Genomic DNA, 20,978 nt, shown 5'->3' on the forward strand with positions numbered 1-20,978 from the left:
GCGTACACCGTACAGCGCATGCGGCTCTCTCCGCCGAAGGGCGCGGAGAGAAAACGGAGTCCGCGTCTGGTGATGACGTAAAAAGGGCGCGCGGTACTCCGGTGTGTACACCTTCGGCGGGAGTGAGTCCGGCCGTTCGCAGTCATGGTGCGCTGCAGCTGCGTGCGGTTCAGAAAGGTCCGTGACCGGTGCCCTCCGCCTGATGCCCGAGGGCCACCTGGGGGCTCAGGAACTTCTTCTCTTCCAACCTACCTTTTTTATTTGGGGGCCTCTTTCTTGCCTGTTTTCTAACATAGTCTCCTCTCGGGTCGTCCTGTGAGGGGGTGTGTCTGCCCGGCCTAGTTAGGACGGTTGTTTGGGGACGGGGTGTGAGTCTTCTGGGGACTTGTGTGCACGTGGAATGAAGAACTGGGGCGCCTGCCTGCATTGAGACATGCACGACGGTATACGTGGAGTGTAGGTTTGACTTTTTCTTTTGGCTCAGATAGTGTTTTTCTTTTAAGTAATAATATCCATAGTCTTTTTACATATACGTTTTCTCTTTAGTGCATTGTCTTTAAGAGCTTTCTAAAGACGACTTTTCATCAGTAAATGAAAACATGTCATCAGAGGCTTGCCTTCTTGCCAGAAATTTAGGCCAGTTTTTGTGTAGTGTCGGTTTTAGAATCGTTTCTGTAAAAAACTTACAGTTGCTTCAAATTTAAAAGCCTCTTTGAGAGCCTTACTGGTAATGTTTTTTTAAACGAGCCAGCATCATAGTTTGGCCATTATCTTATTACTAACGATGAGATTGAGATATTTTCTTTTAAGTTTGGGTTCTAAATCTGATCAATCTAAAGCAGTAAAAATGCATAAAACTATTGCCTTTTTTGGTGGGTAAGTTACTAAAGGCTACTGCCATGAAAAGTCACTTCCAACCAATGTTGTTTGCAAGTGGAATCTCTCTCTTCACTTAATGTGATGCATTTCTGATCTAGCCTTGCAGAACCAAAAGCGTAAGTTCTTCACCCCAGAGAAAAGTACTCTGGTTGGCCCTCAAGTTTATCTTTTATATATTCCTCCCACCCTATTCTTTTACAACATTCTGTTTTATGAATATGTTTGCATACTTAAATAAATCCCTGCACTTTGATTCTTTGCTGTGACTCATCCACTGCAGTCTCATGTCTGGACTGCATCAGAATCACCAAGGGAGCTTTTCCTAAATGTTCTGGCTTTGACATGTCCTCACACCCTCCTTCAGAGTCTATCAGAATGGTCAGTGGAGTATATGTATTTTGCAAAAAGTTTCCAGATGTTTTTGATACTTACAACTATCCTAGATGACTAAAGATGTAAAGATTATTGATTTAAGAAATTACTCTGTAAGGAATCTTGATAGTCTGCGAGGTTAATGCATAGGCTCTTTACCTGCAAGAAGGTCTTGATTTAGTGAGGGAAACAGAAGTAAACACTAAATGTGTAAGATTTCAGTAAGTTTACTAATAGATGTGTAAACGAATTGCTAAGAGCCTGGCGAAGTGGATGGTTAAGTGTTGATTAGAGGAATTAAGAAAGACACTGGCAAATAGGACGTTCAGGTGGATTTATGATAGAAAAGAACAAGTGACCTAAGTAGAGGAAAAGCGTGAGCAGAGCGGCTTGGAGATGTGAAAGTATAACGTGTAGTACAGAGCACAAGAGGAAGAGTACAGAGGAAGGGGTTGAACAAATAGAATTGAAACTGAGGGTGGTTAAGAGCTTTGAATATAGTACTGAGAACTTTATACTTCATTTCATAAATGGCAAAACAAAAAACCATGAGTGATTTTTTTAATAAGGGAAAAACAATTAGAAATCCGTTTTCGGAAAAATAGCTCAGGCAGCAAGATGAAGGATGCTTTGAGCAAGGAATGACTACACCCTTAAAGACCAGTTAGGAGCTGATGTCATAATGGTTAAGATAGGAGAATAGCTTGTGCCAGGAAGGAAAGAGAGCTAGGGCTTTGGGGAAAGAAGCAGATACAGTCAAAGGTTCCCATATGTAGTCTCAATGAGTAGTAAACTGTGGTTCCATTATTTGAAAGAACATTGGAGGAACAGACTTTACCTAAGGAAAAGTTTGATTTTGTTATATTAACATATATTTGAGATGACTATTATCCTTTCAGTACCTACAAACAAGTGACATGTTTGAGGGGTTTCAGATATAGGTTAAATACGGATATTGTCCTCAGTTGCTTTAGACTCTTTAGCTTACATCCTGGCGATGTCCAACAGACTGGACCTAGAGAATGTCTCCACCTAGGAAAGAGTTAATACTGCAGGCTGAGGTCACCCAGGGGAGACAGTCTAGATTGAAAAGTGGAACAGGGTCAGAGACCTTGAGCAAAGGTGGGACAACAATTGGTAATTGAAAAAAAGGGGGGGGGTTAAGAGATAAAAGGGAAGAGGAGGTCAGGAGATGAACTGAGAAAGGCTATAAATTTGGCATGCAGGAGGCCCTTACTGACTTTTTGAGGCGTTTTAGTGGCAACAGAGAACTAGACAGGAGCTCTGAATTGGTAAGCACATTTGGTATACAAATGTTCTCTTTCTCTCCCTCTCTTTTTAAGTATGGAAACTTCATTGATAACCTGAGACTCTTCACCAGAGGAGGAAGTGGTGGAATGGGTTACCCTCGTTTAGGTGGAGAAGGTGGAAGAGGTGGTGACGTCTGGGTTGTAGCCCACAAAAAAATGACTTTAAAACAGCTTAAAGACAAATACCCCCAGAAACGGTTTGTAGCTGGTGAAGGAGCAAACAGTCGGTGAGTATTTACTGAATGACTCTGATTTTATAAAAGTAATCCCTCCCAGAAGAAAAAGAAGTCAAACGATAAAAATATAATTAGTAATTTGAAGTAAAGTATATCTTGTATTTGTAACAGAGCAAAAATCTACATTTGTTTCCACGCTAGTAAGGGTAAAACATGGCACTAAGACATGTTTCGGAGCTTCCAAACTTTCTCTCCTTTTCTTTCTTCAGTGTTTGTTCATGTTCTTTTGCGCTTCCTCTGTAGAAACAGAAAATGACCTGAATTCCCACTGTTTTCTTCTTAAATTATTTTTGACAATCTTTAGGAAAACTTTGTCAAACCTCATCGGAGCTACTCCACCCCATCACCACCAATAGTTCCCCCAGCACCTCATAGGCAGTGCTGAAAATTTACAACCTGTTTCACTGATGTATCTCTTGTATGTTTTCCCTTTTGCTTCCCTTTCATTCTTTCTATGACAACAAAACTTTTCCTTTATTTTTCATTAATGTTATTTTCTGTAGAACATACTAAGTTGTCCTCAAAATATGAGAAGAATTTTTTCGTTCGTTATAAAGAAAATGAAGAAAAAAATTCTTTAAGCTTCCATCAAAATGCAGGCTATGATTTCTCAGGCCTCTCTTATTCTGTTATGTCATAGGAGGTATTGAGTAACCACTAGACTTTATGTCCCTCTCTTCTTTTTTCTTCCCACAGAAGTGTTTTGATCCATATTTGTCAGGATACCAGATGATGGAATGTAGCACTTACTTGGGGGATGGATGTAAGCAAAGGATAGAGACTGGGATACTAAACACTCTATATAACACAGATACTCCCAACACTAAAAACAACAACAACAAATTATCCTACCCAACATACGCAGCAGCACTCCCTGCTTGTAAATGATTCCTTGGGGAAACCCCTTAAATTTCTTTTGAGCATTTTTGTTTTATGAATAGTCTGGTTAAAAACCATTTTATAGAACAGATTTTGAGAGCCTTGTATTTGTTAGAATTCAGTAATTCAAGTTTTGAGTACAGAATGTTACTTTATTTTGATATTACTGGTGGGAAATAACAGCAGTTTACATCCTAAAGTAAAATTTGTTGTTTTATAATTTCTTTTGAAAAGTAAGGTTGCTATAATTCCAACCTTATTCCGTGTTCAGATCAGTGGTATACTTAAAGATGGTATACAATGTTTAAATTTTAGGAAAGTTTTAAATAGAACACATTTCTTACTGGGATTGTGTGTTGCAATTTTTCAAATAGAGAGGCTTAAATCTAAAGGATTAATAGGAGCCAGCTGGGTGAAGGGGAGGAAAAAGCATTTCAGAAAAGGTAACATGAACACAGGCCCAATGATAGAAGACAAGTACCAGTATGAGACACTAAAAGAAGGCCAGTGTGGCTGGAATGCAGGAAACACAGAATGTAGAAGAAGAGGAGACTAGAAAGATTGGTACAGGCCAGACTTTAATTCAGACCATCATTATTTATGAAATATTGCAATAGTCTCCAATTTGGTCTCCTGTCTCAGTCATCACCTTCAATCCACTCTTTATCCAGTTATTTTTAGAGTGACTTTTCTAAAACACCAATTTGCTAATGTCACTTGCCTATTTAAAATCCTTCAATGTTCCCTGTCACTCTAAGATAATCTTCAAGCTCTCTGACATAGCATATCAGACTCTTCATGATCTGGACTACAGTGTCTTTATATTACAACATACCACCCCACTTGTACCAGCATTATGCTAGAAATAACTATTAATTTCTCCAAACAGCTTGTTCTCTCCTAATCCAGAGTGTGTGTGTGTGTGTATGTATACATATATGTGTACATTTATATATATGTGTGAATATATGTGAACATATTCAGGTTGCCAACACATCATTTCCTGCCTTGTCTGGCAAGTCCTATTCCCCTTTCAAGACTTGGTTCAAGGACTACTTCCAAAATATAGATAACTAAGATTTTAATTTCATATATCTAATAATGTCTACCAAAAATCAGACTCTCTTGTTCATCATAAAATCATCTCCCAATAAATTGGTTTATGCTTGTTCAACTATGGAAATTATTGAATACTATTTCAACTATTTAAAAAACTATCCAAAGTTTGTTTGAAATTTAAGGGTAAATGTTTTTAATAAAATGATATTTTAATTGAAAGTTCACCAGTGGTAACATATAAGAATGAAAATTAAATCTTGCCTCTACATTCTAAAAACTGCAACACACATCTCAGTAAGAGAAATGTTCTATTTAAATCTTTTTCTAGTATATGGTGGTACCTCGGTTTTAGAATGGCCCCGTTGACGAACATTTCTGTTTACGAACGCCATAAACCCAGAAGTAAATGCTTCGGTTTTCGAACATGCCTCAGAAATCAAACATGCCACATGGCTTCCGCTTAGTGCAAGATCGTGAGGCCTAGCTGTCAGCTGTTGATCCCTCGATTTTCCAGCATTTCAGAACTTGAACTGTCTTCTGGAATGGGTTACATATGAAAACTGAAATACCACTGTATTTCTAATTCATCCATTTCTGTCAATCCAGTTCATTCAGCTAATGTTAATTGAGTATCCACTATGTATCAATCATTGTACTAGATGCCTAGGATACAATGATGATCTAAATTAATATATGCACTGCCCTTCTGGAAGTTACTGTAGTGTAGTAGGAGAGCAGACATTAATTAAACACATGAAAAATGGAGAATTATAACTGTGACAAGTCATATGAATGAGACCCTACACATGTTTGTGGGTCTGGAAATTCTGACCCAATCATGGAAATCCAGAATAAAAAGATTTTATAAAGGTCAACCACCAGTAATTCCAGAAATAACCAGTATTAACCTTTTCTTGACTTTTCTTAGACTTTTCTGTGTGTTTATACAAATGTAATCAAAAAGGTAGATAGCTAGATAGACAGATAGTTTGGAGGTACAAAAATGAGAGGACAGGCCGGCTTGGTGTAGCTCAGCAGTTGAGCATCGATCTATGATCCCAGTCAGGGCACATGCCTGGGCTCAATCCCCAGTCGGGGGCATGCAGGAGGCAGCAGATCATTGATGACTCATCATTGATGTTTCTATCTCTCTCTCTCTCTCCCTGCCTTTCTCTGAAACCAGTAAAGATATATTTAAAAATAAAAATGAGAGGACAGTATTTTGCAACCTCCTCTTTTCACAACTTTTTTCTAAGCCAGAAGATTGTTCAGAATGGCTGCATAGTATTATAGTATTGGCAATAACATTTTGTCATTCATCTGTTTAGGTAATTATTGATTTTTTACTATTATACTCATAATGCAACACACATCCATGTGTATATAGTAGTTTACATGGTTATTACAATTATTTTCTTTTAGGATAAATTCCCAGAAGTAGATTTACTAGTTAGAAGTTTGTACCAGTTTATTCTCTGATGAGCAGTTTGAAAGCCAGATGATCCCCCTATAATTAAAATACTCTCATTTGAGGTCAGCTTTTTAAAAAGTTTTGTTATTTAATTGATTTTTCTTTTTTTTCCAGTTTATTTGTGTACATGTCAGGTGTAGAATACATTAGTTCATTATTATTTGTAAGAACTTTTGGTGGTTAGCTTGTTAATTTAAATCATTACTTTAATATTATTTTTATTGGGATATGGTAGTCTAAAGTGCAAATAAATAATTAGGGATAATTTTATTTTTCCTCTAATATTTCGCCATTTAACATCTACATAGAAGAGCTGGTTGCTAGCCTTCTTTATACACCATTATATTTGCTTGAAGCATAAGCCATTTAATTTTGTGGGTTTTTCTTATTTTAATTTAGATTTATTTTTTTGTAGGGTTAGTGCACTGAAAGGCTCCAAAGGAAAAGACTGTGAAATTCCTGTACCTGTGGGTATTTCAGTAACTGATGAAAAAGGTAAAATTATAGGTAAGTGTACTGTAGATTCTAAGGTTGTGAAAAAGATGCACTTCTTCTAAATTGTTTGGGAGCTGTGGGGATAGCATCTCTTCAGTTCCAGAATTTTTTTAAACATTAACTAGTTCAGCTGCTAATTTATTAAAGAGCTTTTAAAAATGTTATATAAAGGTTGTTCAAAGTTAATTGCTAGATTTAAGATTATTTTAAAGATATGAGAGTGTTTACTTGGTTTTAAAACATATAAACTAGTGTCTTTCCACTGCTTACAAAAGTGTTTTTCCAGGGTCAAGCTTTTAATGAAACTTCCGGCATCTATTTCTGAAAGAAAAATGTCATTAGTGATTAGCTTTACTTACTTACTCTAAGTATCTTTATCTCTCTTTTTAAGGAGAACTCAATAAAGAGCAAGACAGAATTTTGGTAGCTGAAGGAGGTCTTGGTGGTAAATTCTTTACAAATTTCTTACCTTTGAAAGGCCAGAGACGAGTAATTCACCTTGATCTAAAACTTATAGCTGATATAGGCCTAGTGGGGTAAGTATCATTCATAATCTTTATTTTTATTTTTCCATTTCCAGAGAGATGTGTACATCTCAGGTGCACAATACATTAGTTCATGAATAGGAAGTAAACATAAAATGGTAATTTGGTAAAATGGTAAGTTGGATCTTGCTATGACTGTTTCCCTATTCTTTAGGCTCTGTTTAGGTTCTATCCATTCGCAGTACTGTAGACAACCTTACTATGTTGTCCTTTTCCACCGGCCTCCATAAATTTATTATAGAAATATTTTAATCAGAAAATTTTAAACGAGCTCCATTAAGAGCTTAAAAATTTTTATAGTATTCTAAACTAATCTTTGCAAAATATTATACCATTATTCCAAATGAAACTTAGGCAGAGATTTGAAAGAAGAGCTTTCTCAAATTTGAATGACAGCTCTGTGAAGGCAGGGATATCATTTGTCTCATTGATTGCTATGTTTTTGGCGCCTATGGTATTGCCTGATATAAGTCAATGTTCAATAAATACTAATTGGATAAATTTTTTTATTCAGATATAATTGACATACAATATTACATCAGTTTCAGGTGTACAACATAATGATGCAATATTTGTATGTATTATAACATCACCACAATAAATTTTTTTTCTTGTGATGAGAAAGTTTAACATTCACTCTTAACAACTTCTAAATATATAATACAGTATTATTATATAGTATTATTTACTATAGTCACTGTACTATATATTATATCGCCCATGATTGATTTATAACTATAATAAAAGTTTGTATCTTTTGACCCCCTTCACCAATTTTGCCTACCTTTACATCCCCTCCCTTGGCAACACTAAGATGTTCTACCTGTGAGTTCAATTTTTTGTTTGTTTGTTTGTTTAGATTCTGCCTATAACTGAGATTATATAATATTTGTTGTTCATTGTCTTACTTAGTTCACTTAGCACAGTGCCCTCAAGGTCCATCTATGTTGGAAAGTGGCTATATTTCTTCCTTTTTATGGTTGAATAATATTTCATCCTATATATAATATATGCCACATTTTCTTTATCCATTTATCCATACATAGACTCTTAGATTATTTCCATGTCTTGGCTATTGTAAATAATGCTGCAGTGAACATAGGGGTGCATATGTCTTCTCACATTAGTGTTTTTGTTTTCTTCGGATAACTACCCAGAAGTGGAATTGCTGGACCATCTGGTAGTTCTATTTTTAATTTTTGAGGAAACTCCATACTGTTTTCCATAATGGCTGCACTAATTTACATTTCTATATGTTGGATAAATTTAATGAAAATACCTGAATGAAATTTAGAAAATCCTCTGTTAAGCAACCTTCATTCCTAGTACTGTATTTTCTTTCATGCATTGTGGGCCTTTCTTGAGGGAAGTTTTACAGTGTACCCTTGAAAGGTGTTTAACAGTTGGAAAAGAAGGCCAACCAACGGTGGATAGTCTTTCAGAAAAAAAAATCAAAACTAAATCTGATCAAAGCTTTATATATAACTACCTATTTATAGAAGATCCAGGGGAAATGAGCATGTTAAATGACATCATGGGGGTGTCAGCAGAAAAATCCAAACTATGGGAAAGACTCTACAGGACAGATGACCCAGTTTTATTTTAAAAAACAAAATTGCCAAGGGAGAAACAAGGTGGAGGGGGAACTATTACCAAAAGAAATCTAAGAGACACATCAACCAGTTGTAATGCAGACCTTATTGGAGTCTATTCAACCAAACCAACTTTTTGTCTTGAGAGTATATTAGTATTGAGCTAGGTGATGGCTAAATGGGATTTATTACTCCTCTCTACTTTAGTATATATTTGAAAATGTCCATGTAAAATGTTTTGGTTTTGTTTTTTAATCCTGACCTGGCCACGTGGCTCAGTTGGGTAGAGCGTCATCCTGTACACCAAAAAGGTTGTGGGTTTGATTCCCAGTTGGGGCTCGTGCAGGAGGCAACCCATCAATGTTTCTCTCTCTCTCTCTAAAAAATCAATTAAAAAAAATTTTTTTAAACCCACAAAACAATAAAAGTAATATTTTATCAGTGTTTGGTTAGAGATTGTAAATTATGGGTATTTTTATTAGTTTCTTTTTGTTTTCCTATGCTTTACAAGTTTGTGGGGTTTTTTTATTTTTTAAAAATATATCTTGATTGATTTCAGAGAGAGTAAGGGGGAGAGAGAGAGAGAGGGAGAGGGAGAGAGAGAGGGGGAGAGGGAGGGAGAGGGAAAGGGAGAGAGAGAGAGAGGGAGAGGGAGGGAGGGAGAGAGAGAAACATCAATGATGAGAGAGTCATTGATCGGCTGCAGCCCACACCCTGGGCATGTGCCCTGACCGTGAATCGAACCCCGATCTCCTGGATCCTAGGTCGATGCTCAACTGCTGTGCCACGCCTGGTTGGGCAGCAAGTTTGTTTTTTTACATAATTTGAATTATTTATTCACAATACTGAAACATTTTTTGTGTTCAGCATGAATTTATCTTTACCTATTTCATAAGTATATTTTGTTCCTTAAGTTTTTCAAGATTACTTTAAATTTATACTCTACTTTTAATTCCAGAAATATTCAAGAAATTTGCTTCTTAAAATGTTAAGGATTCAGAGATTAAACAATATTAATAGTACTGACATTTGTTGCAATGTATAAATTCATTTTCTCATTTTAGATTCCCAAATGCTGGAAAATCCTCTTTGCTAAGTAAAATTTCTCACGCAAAACCTGCAATTGCAGATTATGCATGTAAGTATAATTTGTATTTTAATATGTGGTGGTGAATTTTTAAAGACTAATCTTTCTTTTAGTGTGAATAAAATGACAACTCTAAGTGTAGCCTTAGTTTGAAAATTGGCAGAATATATGCATTTCCCATTTATCTTTGAAACCTCTGTAGCCCTGAACAAAATTTCTAGTACTTGTTACTTACTTTGTTGCATTTACTTTTCTGTTGCGTAATTATTTATTTGGTTTAGTTATGATTTTATGAGCACCTATCCTTTATCAAGCACTGTGATAAGTACTAGGAAGGCAGAGATGAATTCTTTCACTCTGCTTCACTCATGGCAAGTATAGTTTTCTGGGAACTGCAGTAGGTTCTAGAGTTACAAAGACTGGTAAACAGAAACAGATACTATTGTAACTTTTATTGAGCTTACAAACTAGTGGGGGAAGGCATATAGCTCACTAATGAATGTAAGGGAATGTAATACAGTTGAAAAAGTTTAGGTGACTGCTTTAGAATTTTTTGTGGAAATGTCATGCTGGGGCTGAGGTTCGAAGAGTAAATATGAGTTAATCAGCAACATAGTAGAGGGGAAGGGTCTTTCAGTCAGAGGAAATGGCACACGAAGGCTTTTTGGTGGCAGGGAGTAGATTCGTGTATCTAGAGAACATGTGGTAAGGGAAAGAGGGAATCAGTGTGAGGCTGGAGATATAGGTAGAGACTGCATCATATTGACCATGTAGACTATATTTGATCTTTATATCTTAAGATAGCCTTTTAAGCAAGGGATAAAATGATTACATTTGCTTTAAAAAGATTTCTGCATATAATACAGTAATGGATTGGTGTGGGACATATGTGGATCTTACATATGTAGAACAGTTAGTAGGGTATTGTAGTTGCAAGGTGAGATATAATGGAAGCTTAAACTAAATAGTGAATGAATGTGATAGGATCTCTGCCATCATTAAACATAAAGGTACAGAATGATATTAACCTGGAAAATAAAATTAAGCCATTCTAAAATTAGACTCTGATAAAGTAGACTTCATTTTGAACTAACTGCTTTAAATTACATGACCAGTATTTATTGTTATAATACAGGGTAGTCTTGAGGAGGAAAGAAGAAGAAAAGCAAAAAGTCATAGGAAGGAGGCTAGTGCAGGATTGGTGAGTCTTAAGGATAGCTGAAGGAGAAAGAACTGGACCAGACCTACTGATAGAAACCGGAATTCTGCCCCCGCCACGGTGCTTCTCCAAGTGTGGTAGAGGAACTTTGAGGCCCATTAATTTAATAGATTGTGCATATTATAAAAATCTGTATTTGTCCTTTTTCAAGTATATTGTAAATGGCAAAGATAATTGTACCTTCTATTTCAACAAATAAGAAAATAATTTGAATTAAATTGTTCACAGAAAAAGGTATATTGTTTATTTTATACATAATGCTAAGACAGTTTTGAGAGTACTAGCTTTTATTCTAGTTTTAATTTATTATTGCTTTTTCTTTTAGTTACAACATTAAAGCCTGAACTTGGAAAGATTATGTATAAAGATTTCAAACAGGTGGGTATTTTTAAAGTAAGACACTTAAAAAATAAATAAGTAACATACTTGGTTAGAAGTGAAAGTATTTGCTTTTGGTACTTGGACTTTATATTTGACTGTTTCTGTGGTGTTGGGGGGGACAGTTGCAAGTGAAACTGATCAAATCAATAGTGAACACTATCATAGTAAAATATTGTATAAGAAATGTAACTTATTAAATAGATTTTTTTTGGTATTTTTAAAATGTATTGGGGTGACATTGGTGATATAGGTTTAAAGTATACATTTCTATTATACATGATCTGTTTATTGCATTGTGTTCCCACCACCCGAAGTCAGATCATCTTCCATCACCGTGTAAAGGACCCCCTTTACCCTTTCTTGCTCCCACCCCCCTTCCCTCTGGTAACTACCATACTGTTGTCTGTGTCTATGAGTTTTTATTTATTTTTCTTGTTTGTTCATTTGTTGCTTTCAGTTTTATATCCCATATATGATTTCACTCATATGTGGGATTCCACTCATATGTGAGAATGTAACTTCTTGTTTGAAAGTTAAACTCCAGTTTGTCATTACAACATTGTTTTCTTTATTTTCTTTCTTTCTCTTTTTTTTATCCTCACCCTGGGATATGTTTTTATTTATTTTAGAGAGAGAGGAAGGGAGGGCGGGGGAGAGAAAGAGAAACATGGATGTGACAGAGAAACCAATCAGCTGCCTCCTGTACGCACCCCAACTCGGGATGGAACCCACATCCTGGGTATGTGCCCTGATCGGTATACAGTACTGGACAACACTCCAACCAACTGAGCCACACCAGCCAAGGCCTCTTCTTTATTTTCTTAATGTCTGTTTGTTCTCATTGCAAGTCCGTATTTACTTTCATATTTGATTATTTTTGTTAACTGAAAACATTTTCTAAAGTTCATGGAAATGGTTTTATTTCAACTTTCTCATCAGAAAAATTTTAATTGAATGGGATTCTGGCCTTATCTAATTATTCAAATTTATTTTTCTTTAATAAGGAAGAACTGTAGATCTTTTTGGTAATTAGACTAAAACAAAAATATGTAATGTATGATCAGCAACCGTGCTCCTTGGTATTTACCCAAATGAGTTGAAAACTTACATCCAAACAAAAACCTGCACACACGTTTGTAGCAGGTTTCTTGGTGACTGCCAAAATTTGGAATCATCCAAGATGTCCTTCAGTAGGTGAATGGGTAAACTGTGGTACATCCAGAAAGTGGAATATTATTCAGCACTAAACAGAAATGTGCTGCAAGCTATGAAAAGACACAGAGGAATCTTAAATGCGTATTACTAAGTAGAAGAAGCCAGTATGAAAGGTTGCATACTGTATGACTCCAACTATATGAGATTCTGGAAAAAGGGAAAACTATGGAGATAGGAGAAAAAAAAAAAGAAAGAAAAATTAGTGGTTGCCAGGGATGAATAGGCGGAGCTCAGTGGGTGTTTAGGGCAGCGAAACAATTCAGTACAATACTATAATGGTGGATATGTGTCATGCATTTGTCAAAACTCACAGAATGTACAACACCAAGAGTAAACCCTAATGGATTTTTGGTGATGATGTATCAGTGTAGTTTCACATAATCCATTGACATAATTCAAAAGAAATAAGATTTATATTCATTTATAACAGTGGTATAACAGTAAAAAATTAATAAAACTTCAACAATTATGTAGAATATTAAATAAGTAAAATTATAAATACAAGATAATATGAATATAGCAAACAATATTTAGAGGAAAAGAGAACATTGTAATTTTTAAGGGAAGTTAGTAGAGAACCTTCAAACAAACTTTTAGGACATGAGACCTCTGTAGTGTACGCTGCTTTGTCACATAGCGACACTTTTAAAACTCTGAAATCTTTTTTTTTTAAATATATCTTTATTGATTTCAGAGAGAGGAAAGGAGAGAGAGAGAGAGAGAGAGAGAGAGATACACATCAATGATGAGAGAGTCATTGATCAGCTGCCTCCTGCACGCCCCTAACTAGGGAACGAGCCTGCAACCGAGACATGTGCCCTGACCGGGAATCGAACCACGATCTCCTGGATCCTAGGTCGATGCACAACTGCTGAGCCTTGCCCGGCTGGGCTAAAACTCTGAAATCTTTATTCACAAGAGCAGTGTGTGTAGAGCAGTGCTTCCCATCTCTTATTGCTCATCAGAATTATTTGAGTGGCTTAAGAATAACAATGATAAATGAAGCCTGTGCCCCAGAGATTTGAAACCAGATCTCTTAGGCATAGAGCCTGGGCATCTGTTTATAAAACTGACAGTGATTCACAGTGAGATTTGAAAACCACAATTGTAGAATAATGATTAATAATGCTTATCTCCAAATGAATATAGGAACTCTATATCCTTTACTTTTTAAGAATGGTCAATAGTCCTCCTGGTAGAATATGAACAGAAAAGGAACATTAACTACATATATAACTTAAAACTACAGAGCAGTTCTAAGTAAGTTTAGCTGAATTAATATTCTTGAACACTTTTAAGAATTCAAGAAGTTGAAATTCTGTGGGAAGTTCATATTAAACAATATAATTTTTGGAATTCTTACTAGAATTTTGTGATTAATTACTGTTAAACTAACCCCTAAAGTTCTAGATTGTTAGATTAATAATTAAAAATGGGACTCTAGCCTGGCCAGTGTGGCCTAGTGGTTGAGTGTCTACCCATGAACCTAGAGGTCAGGGTTCAGTTCCTGGTCAGGGCACGTGCCTGGGTTTTGGGCTTGATCCCCAGTAGGGGGCATACAGGAGGCAGCCGATCAATGATTCTCTCATTGAGGTTTCTTTCTTCTTCTCTGAAATCAATAAAAACATTTTTAAAAAATAATAAATAAAAATAAAAATTGACCTCTAAGTTCTGATAACAAATGATTTTGATTCTTAATACATTTATTTTGTTGTAAAGGCATCTTGGCTTTATAAAGATGCAGTGGTAATCACTAATTAGGGACTGTCTGTACTCGAAATACCATGAAAATTTTGGATGTAATTGTACTTATGATTTTCATGTATTTTTCTTTTTTATCAAACCATTTAATTTTGTATTAGATATCAGTAGCTGATCTTCCTGGTTTAATAGAAGGAGCACATGTGAACAAAGGAATGGGCCACAAATTCCTCAAGCATATAGAAAGAACTAAACAACTACTTTTTGTTGTAAGTCATATGTACGTATATCAACTGAATGTGAAAATCAGTGAATTTAGTTTCCCTAGATGTTTTTTATAAGTTTAAAGATAAAATGGTAGCATATGTGACTCCACTAAGTCTGTTTAAATGGGGTCAAATACTATAAATAGTCTTTGTTTATAATTGGGGATGGAAATGGCATTATTTACTGTATCAGATGTAAGTTTGGTCATACTTGTCAAGGTTTAATTTCTTAAGATTTTCAACATAGCACTGTATTATATAGTGTCTTTTTTCTACTTTATTGGAGGTGCTAGAGTTATACAGCTGATCCTTGAACAACATGGGTTTGAACTGTGCAGGTTCACTTACACACAGATTTTTTTCAATAAATACCTGCACTGTTTTCAATCCATAGTGTTGAAAGTCTGCTGATATGGAGGGCTGACTGTATGTGTTGATCTATGTCATTTTATATATGGACCTTGAGCAGCCACATAATTTGGTATCCTCACAGGGGTCCTGGAACTAATCCCTTGTGAATACCAAGGGGCTGTAGTAAAGTTTTGGGGGAGGCAAAAGTTATATACTGATTTTCAGCTGTGTAGGGTGGGGTAGGTGTTCGTGCCTCTAACCCCCAAGGTGTTCAAGGGTCAGTTGTTCATGAGATTGTCCATAATAGTACAAATTGTCTATACTAGTTTTTCATTTTATTAATGGTTGTGATTTTATCAGAATAATTGCAGTTATCTTGACACTACATTTTCTCTTACTTATTTTGAATTACTAAATTACCAATAGAGTATAGATTGAGAAATTATTTTTAGCTTGAGAGAATAAAACATTCCAAAACAGCAGTGTATAGCTAATCTTATGTTAAAGGGTGTTTCTTTCCCTCTTTGTTTTTAGGTTGATGTTTCTGGATTTCAGCTTTCTTCTCAAACTCAATACCGAACTGCCTTTGAAACCATAATACTGCTTACAAAAGTAGGTTTTCTGTTTCTATTTTACTGTGTTCTGCATCTGGTCTAATATATAGGTACATAAGACTATATGAAATAACAAATAATAATTATAATAAATACATATTCCACCTCTACTTTTTGAAGCTTTGATGTTAAAGAATTATCTAAACTTGCTGTTTCCAGTTCTTCAGTATTAACCTGCTCCTAAAACTATTGCAACCAATGAAACTCTCCTTATTGCATACTTCTCAAACTTTATCTTGCTTGAACTTTTATTCTTACTTCTTAGACTGCCTCTCAGTCTACTTTTTATACTCTTTCCTGTTTATTCTTTAATTAGCATTCAGTTAAGTAAATATACTGATGACTCCCAGATCTGTATCTGATACCCAGATCTTTTAGTTAAGCATTAGACCAGCTGCCTGTTGGACATCTTTGATTGGATATCCCATTAATTTCTCAAACCTAATATGTATAAAACTGACCTTTTTTTTTTTTTTTTTTTTAACTCTCCAGCCTCCTCTAAAACTTTACTGAGTATGTAAGTGAGAAACCTGAGTGGTTGTCTTAAGTCTCTTTTTCATCACCTGTATCAAACCCTGTCAGTTTTGCATCCTAAATCTCACTGAAATTCATCTCCTTGTCTCCATCCACACTTTTAATCATCAACCCTTCTCATTAGAATGTTTTAAGTCCCTCCTATCTGGTCTCCTTGCTTCCAGTCTCATTTCCCTGCAGTCCATTTTTTATGTGGCAGCTAGAGTGAGCTTTGTAAAAGAACCAAGCTGATACTTGTTCCCTGCTTAAAACACTTCGATGGTGCCCCATTGCTGTTAGGTTAAAATCTAACCGGAACATGGTTTATGAGGTCTGGCAAGGTTGGGCTCCTACCTAACAGTGCATCTCTTTTTCTTCACATCCCTCCTTACATTGTATATCCAGCTCTGTGATTTCTGCCTAACACTACGTGATGTTTCTTATCTCCAGGACTTTGTATATCCTATTTTCTTTACCACTTTTTGCCTATTATTAATAACACTGCTGTACACATTTGTGTACAGATTTTTATATAGACATGTTTTTATTTCTCTTGAGTATATACCTAGGAGTGGAATTGCTAGATAATATGGTAACTGTTTTTTTTAACATTTTGAGTGACTGCCAAACTGTTTTCCAAAGTAGCTACACTGTTGCACTCTTTTACAATTCTACCTGCAATGTATGAGGTTTCCACTTTTTCCACATTAATGTCTGCACTTGTTATTATCTATCTTTTTATTTTAGCCACCCTCGTAGGAATAAAGTGATATTTCATTATGGGTTTTGTTTTCCAATGTTTATTTCAGTTTTATTTATTTTTATTGTTGAAAGAATTACAGATGTTCCCTTTTTTTCCCCATTGACCCCTTCTACCTTATACCCACCCCCCACCCCAGGCCTTCACCACATTATGGTTTTGATTTTCATTTCTCTAGTGATTGATGTTGTTGATCATCTTTTCATGGGCTTATTAGCCATTTGTTGTCTTTGGAGAAATGCCTATTCAGATTCTTTGTGCATTTTTTTTCTTTTTAAATACATCTTTATTGATTTCAGAGAGAGGAAGGGAGAGAGAGAGAGAGAAACATCAATGATGAGAGAGTCATTGATCGGCAGCAGCCCGCAACCCTGGCATGTCCCCTGACCGGGAATCAAACCCTGATCTCCGGGATCCTAGGTCGATGCTCAACCGCTGAGCCACTCCCGGCTGGGCATCTTTGTGCATTTTTTAATTGGGTTATTTGTCTTTTTACTGTTGAGTTGTAAGAGTTCCTTATATTTTCGATACAAGTCCCTTATCAGATACATGATTTGCAAATATTTTCTTCTATTCTGCCAGTCGCCTTTCCCTTTTTGTCATATGTTTTGAAACACAGAATTTTAAATTTTAATTAAGTACCACTTGTCTATTTTATCTTTTGCTTATGTTTCTTGGTGTCATAGCTAAAATACCATTGCCTAATCCATGGTCATGAAGATTTACTTCTATTCACTTCTGAATTTTATCAGTGTGCCTAATAGAAGTCCAGATATTTGTATTTGGCTTGAGGCACAAATCAGAGCTATCTCTAGGATGTCATGTGAGCTAAATTATATTATCACATGACCTAACTATTAAACATTTTCTGAGTTTCCTTTGTTAATTAATTTTATGGTTGTTGGGATTTACTGCATTTCATAGATGTGACTGGGCTCTAGATTACCTAGGCCTACAAGGTAAAGAAAGATACTACCAAACCTTAGGTAATCTATATAGATATTTTAATAAAGTTGTTTGGTCTTTTTTGATTTAAAGGAGTTGGAGTTGTACAATGAGGAACTTCAGACAAAACCTGCACTTCTGGCAGTAAATAAAATGGACTTGCCAGATGCCCAAAATAAATTTCATGTACTTATGAACCAACTCCAGAATCCTAAAGGTAAAACTGATTCATTCATTTAATGTCAATTTAATGAATATCTAATATGTGGAGAGTGTGCAAAGTGATATAATCAGTGGAAAATAAAACTAACAGTTGCTACTGTTAAATTCTGTTTGATGAAAGAACCCATACCATATGAAACATTTAAATAACATTGTAATGTAATATTTACCAAGTTTCCGAATGTGTGATACAGGTAGTAAGAGGAGACAAAGAAAAAGATAATTTGAGCTGAAAAGGCCAGGCTTTATGAAGAGGAAACAGTTAGCATCTACCTATAGTCTTTCACTTTAACATATTTCACAGGCTCTGGAACTTCATTCCCCTAATACACCATAATTTTAAAAGCAGCTCATAGTTCTAAAGAGGTATGTGTCTTAGTAGTGTCAACTGTGTGAGTCTTTGAAGAGTACTAATCTTCTAAAAAGAGCGTGAGTACATCTCTATATATGTGTAACACAGAAAAATAGATGCTGCTACTTCAAAAGGATTTATTTGTTTGAAATTTGTTTCTAAATGGACCACTTTGTGTAAAGGAACTTAAAGGGACTCTTCACTATCTTGAATATTGAACTTTGCAGAACTCTCTATCCTACAGTGATTATGGTTTCATTTTTCTGAGTCTAGGAGAGGACCTCTTCACAAATGAGGAAAAGTAGGGTGGATGGGAAGTGGTTAACATGTTTTTAAATAGTACTAATTTCCCTGTTTTTATCCTTGGGGTAAAAATTGGGGAAAGTAAATTATTAGGACTAGCACATAGCACCAGAAGATTCTTTCTCCGCTCAAAAGTATTTCCCTGGTGTAATTTATATATTGGAGTTGTCCTTGAGTTAGTACATTACTTGTCGAATATAAGTATTCCCTGGAATTAGTAAATAGTCTTTATTCCTTGATGTCATTTGCTTTATGAGATCATTAGATCTGTTTGCTAATTGGTCTTGCAGAAAAGGACATTTTCAGAGGAGGTACTAGAAGGAAGGGTAACTCAAGAGTTTGTTGCTGTTTTGGACCGTGATAAAACAAAATACAGTGCCCTCAATGATAAATCCTGAATTCACCTGTCTGGATTTCAGAGGGCAAATTGGTGTCATAAACCAAGCTTCATGTTCGCTTGTCCATTTTCTTTCAGTCTGGCCTTTGCAGGTCACGTCAGTATTAACCCATCCCATTGTGTGCCACCCCTCCTCCCACTGCCTTGGCGACAGGGGAGAGGAAAAAGTAATATAACAGCTCTCAGCCCCAGTGGAGTGATAGAGCAGACTCATCTGAAGTGATCTCCCCTTGAACTACCCCCTCACCTTTCTCAGTTTTAGTATGGCTCTTTGTACCAGTGCCTGTACTTACTTTAAGGCACTTAAAGGCCACCTGTGTACTGAGGCAAGCTAGAGTATCCCAAACTGCAAATGATGTTATTTTTATAGAAAGCTTCTTGCAGAGAATCTACATTGCCTCACTTATCGACCCCTCCCCAAAGCAACTTGCTTCTGTAAGTAAATACTTTTCTGTGATTCTTTTACTTAATTTGGTTTAAAATATCTTTATCCAACAAATATTTACTAAGCATCTGTCATGTACCAAGAGCCTTACCATTGTCACTAGTAAAAACCAAAGGTTCTATGAGCTTATTAGAGAGAAGGAAAAAGCGGAATTTAAAATGCTGAGTTTGCCCAGCTGGTGTGGCTCAAGTGCTGAGCATCATCCCATGCACCAAGAGGTCACCAGTTCGATTCCCGTTCAGGGCATATGCCCTGGTTTTGGGCTCGATTCCCAGTAGGGGCGTGCAGCAGGCAGCCAGCCGAGGTTTCTCTCTCATGGATGTTTCTACCTCTCTCTGCCTCTTCCTTCCTCTATCTCTAAAATCAATAAAAACATATCTTAAAAAAGAAAAGCTAAGTTTTTGGTTCTTTGGTTCACAAGTCAAACCTTTTTAACATAGTTTTGACTTACTTTGAAAGACAATAAAAAAGAACATAGTTTTATGTTTTTTATTTCAGATTTTCTGCATGTATTTGGGAAAAACATGGTTCCAGAGAGGACAATGGAGTTTGAACATATCATTCCCATCTCTGCGATTACTGGAGAAGGAATTGATGAGTTAAAGAACTGTATAAGGAAATCCCTGGATGAACATGCCGACCAGGAAAATGATGCATATCATAAGAAACAGTTGCTTGATTTACAGGTTTCCAATACAATATCTTATAGTGAGCCACTGTCAAAGAATGCTGTTACTGGTTCCAGAATGGAAAAAATTTAAATTGATTAAAAATGAACATGAAATTGTGTTCACTTGAAAGTTTTTCCACAGATGTATATTTTAGAATGTTAGTTATTACTAACCTTCTGATATATATGGCATCATTTGAGAACCATATCTTTTTAATTGTTTACAGTTAAGTATATCAACAGTAAAAAGTAACTGAGAGCTAAACATGACAGTTTATAATTTTATGGCCAATCCACCTATAATAAAATCCTCTGATATTTCTGTTCTTATGGTGTCTCTAGTGAGGTCACTTTATTTTTTTATAAAGGGATTTCTAGAATATTATGAGAATGAGCAAACTAGGTTTTGTTTGTTTGTTTTTGGACCTGTCATGTATATGGTTCAACTATTATATATAATAGTTCTCATTTTTAGAAAATCTAAAAACCCTAAACTTGAACATATGTTCAGTGATAACAAAGATTACTGAATCATATTTAATAGAAGCCAGCAAATACATATTTGTGATTTCAGCTTTTAGAAAATTTTCTTTTTTAAATATAAGAGTATTTTTTCTTGCTTTAGAGCAAAATGGTGTATGACTCATTTTCTTATGTCCTAGACTGTTTGAATGTCTACTTTCATATTTTAGTTAAGAG

At 35.6% G+C, this 20,978-nt stretch overlaps 1 protein-coding gene across 2 annotated transcripts; it reads left to right on the forward strand.

Moving 5' to 3' along the window:
* The first annotated feature begins 82 nt into the window (after positions 1–82).
* On the forward strand, positions 83–20,605 carry GTPBP10 (GTP binding protein 10). 2 transcript variants are annotated; one of them, XM_081146796.1, is made up of 10 exons: positions 83–177; positions 2,595–2,788; positions 6,622–6,713; positions 7,093–7,237; positions 9,903–9,976; positions 11,470–11,522; positions 14,603–14,710; positions 15,593–15,670; positions 17,984–18,107; positions 20,108–20,605. In XM_081146796.1, exons 1-10 carry the CDS (start codon positions 145–147, stop codon positions 20,368–20,370), a joined length of 1,164 nt encoding a protein of 387 aa, XP_081002922.1. In that variant the 5' UTR covers positions 83–144; the 3' UTR covers positions 20,371–20,605. The 2 variants fall into 2 exon arrangements, with proteins under 2 accessions (XP_081002922.1, XP_081002923.1); XM_081146797.1 differs by having other exon boundaries at positions 91–456.
* Positions 20,606–20,978: the final 373 nt, after the last annotated feature.

The sequence above is a fragment of the Miniopterus schreibersii genome (assembly GCF_964146895.1).
Source record: "Miniopterus schreibersii genome assembly, chromosome: 9".
NCBI classification, from domain to species: domain Eukaryota; kingdom Metazoa; phylum Chordata; class Mammalia; order Chiroptera; family Miniopteridae; genus Miniopterus; species Miniopterus schreibersii.

Bases quoted from the DNA above. Each gene is read 5' to 3' on its own strand.
- GTPBP10 (XM_081146796.1), top strand. From the start codon at position 145: ATGGTGCGCTGCAGCTGCGTGCGGTTCAGAAAG. The intron at 9,977-11,469 runs GTAAGTATAATT...TTTTTCTTTTAG, and splicing joins TGCAATTGCAGATTATGCAT to TTACAACATTAAAGCCTGAA. The intron at 11,523-14,602 runs GTGGGTATTTTT...ATTTTGTATTAG, and splicing joins TGTATAAAGATTTCAAACAG to ATATCAGTAGCTGATCTTCC.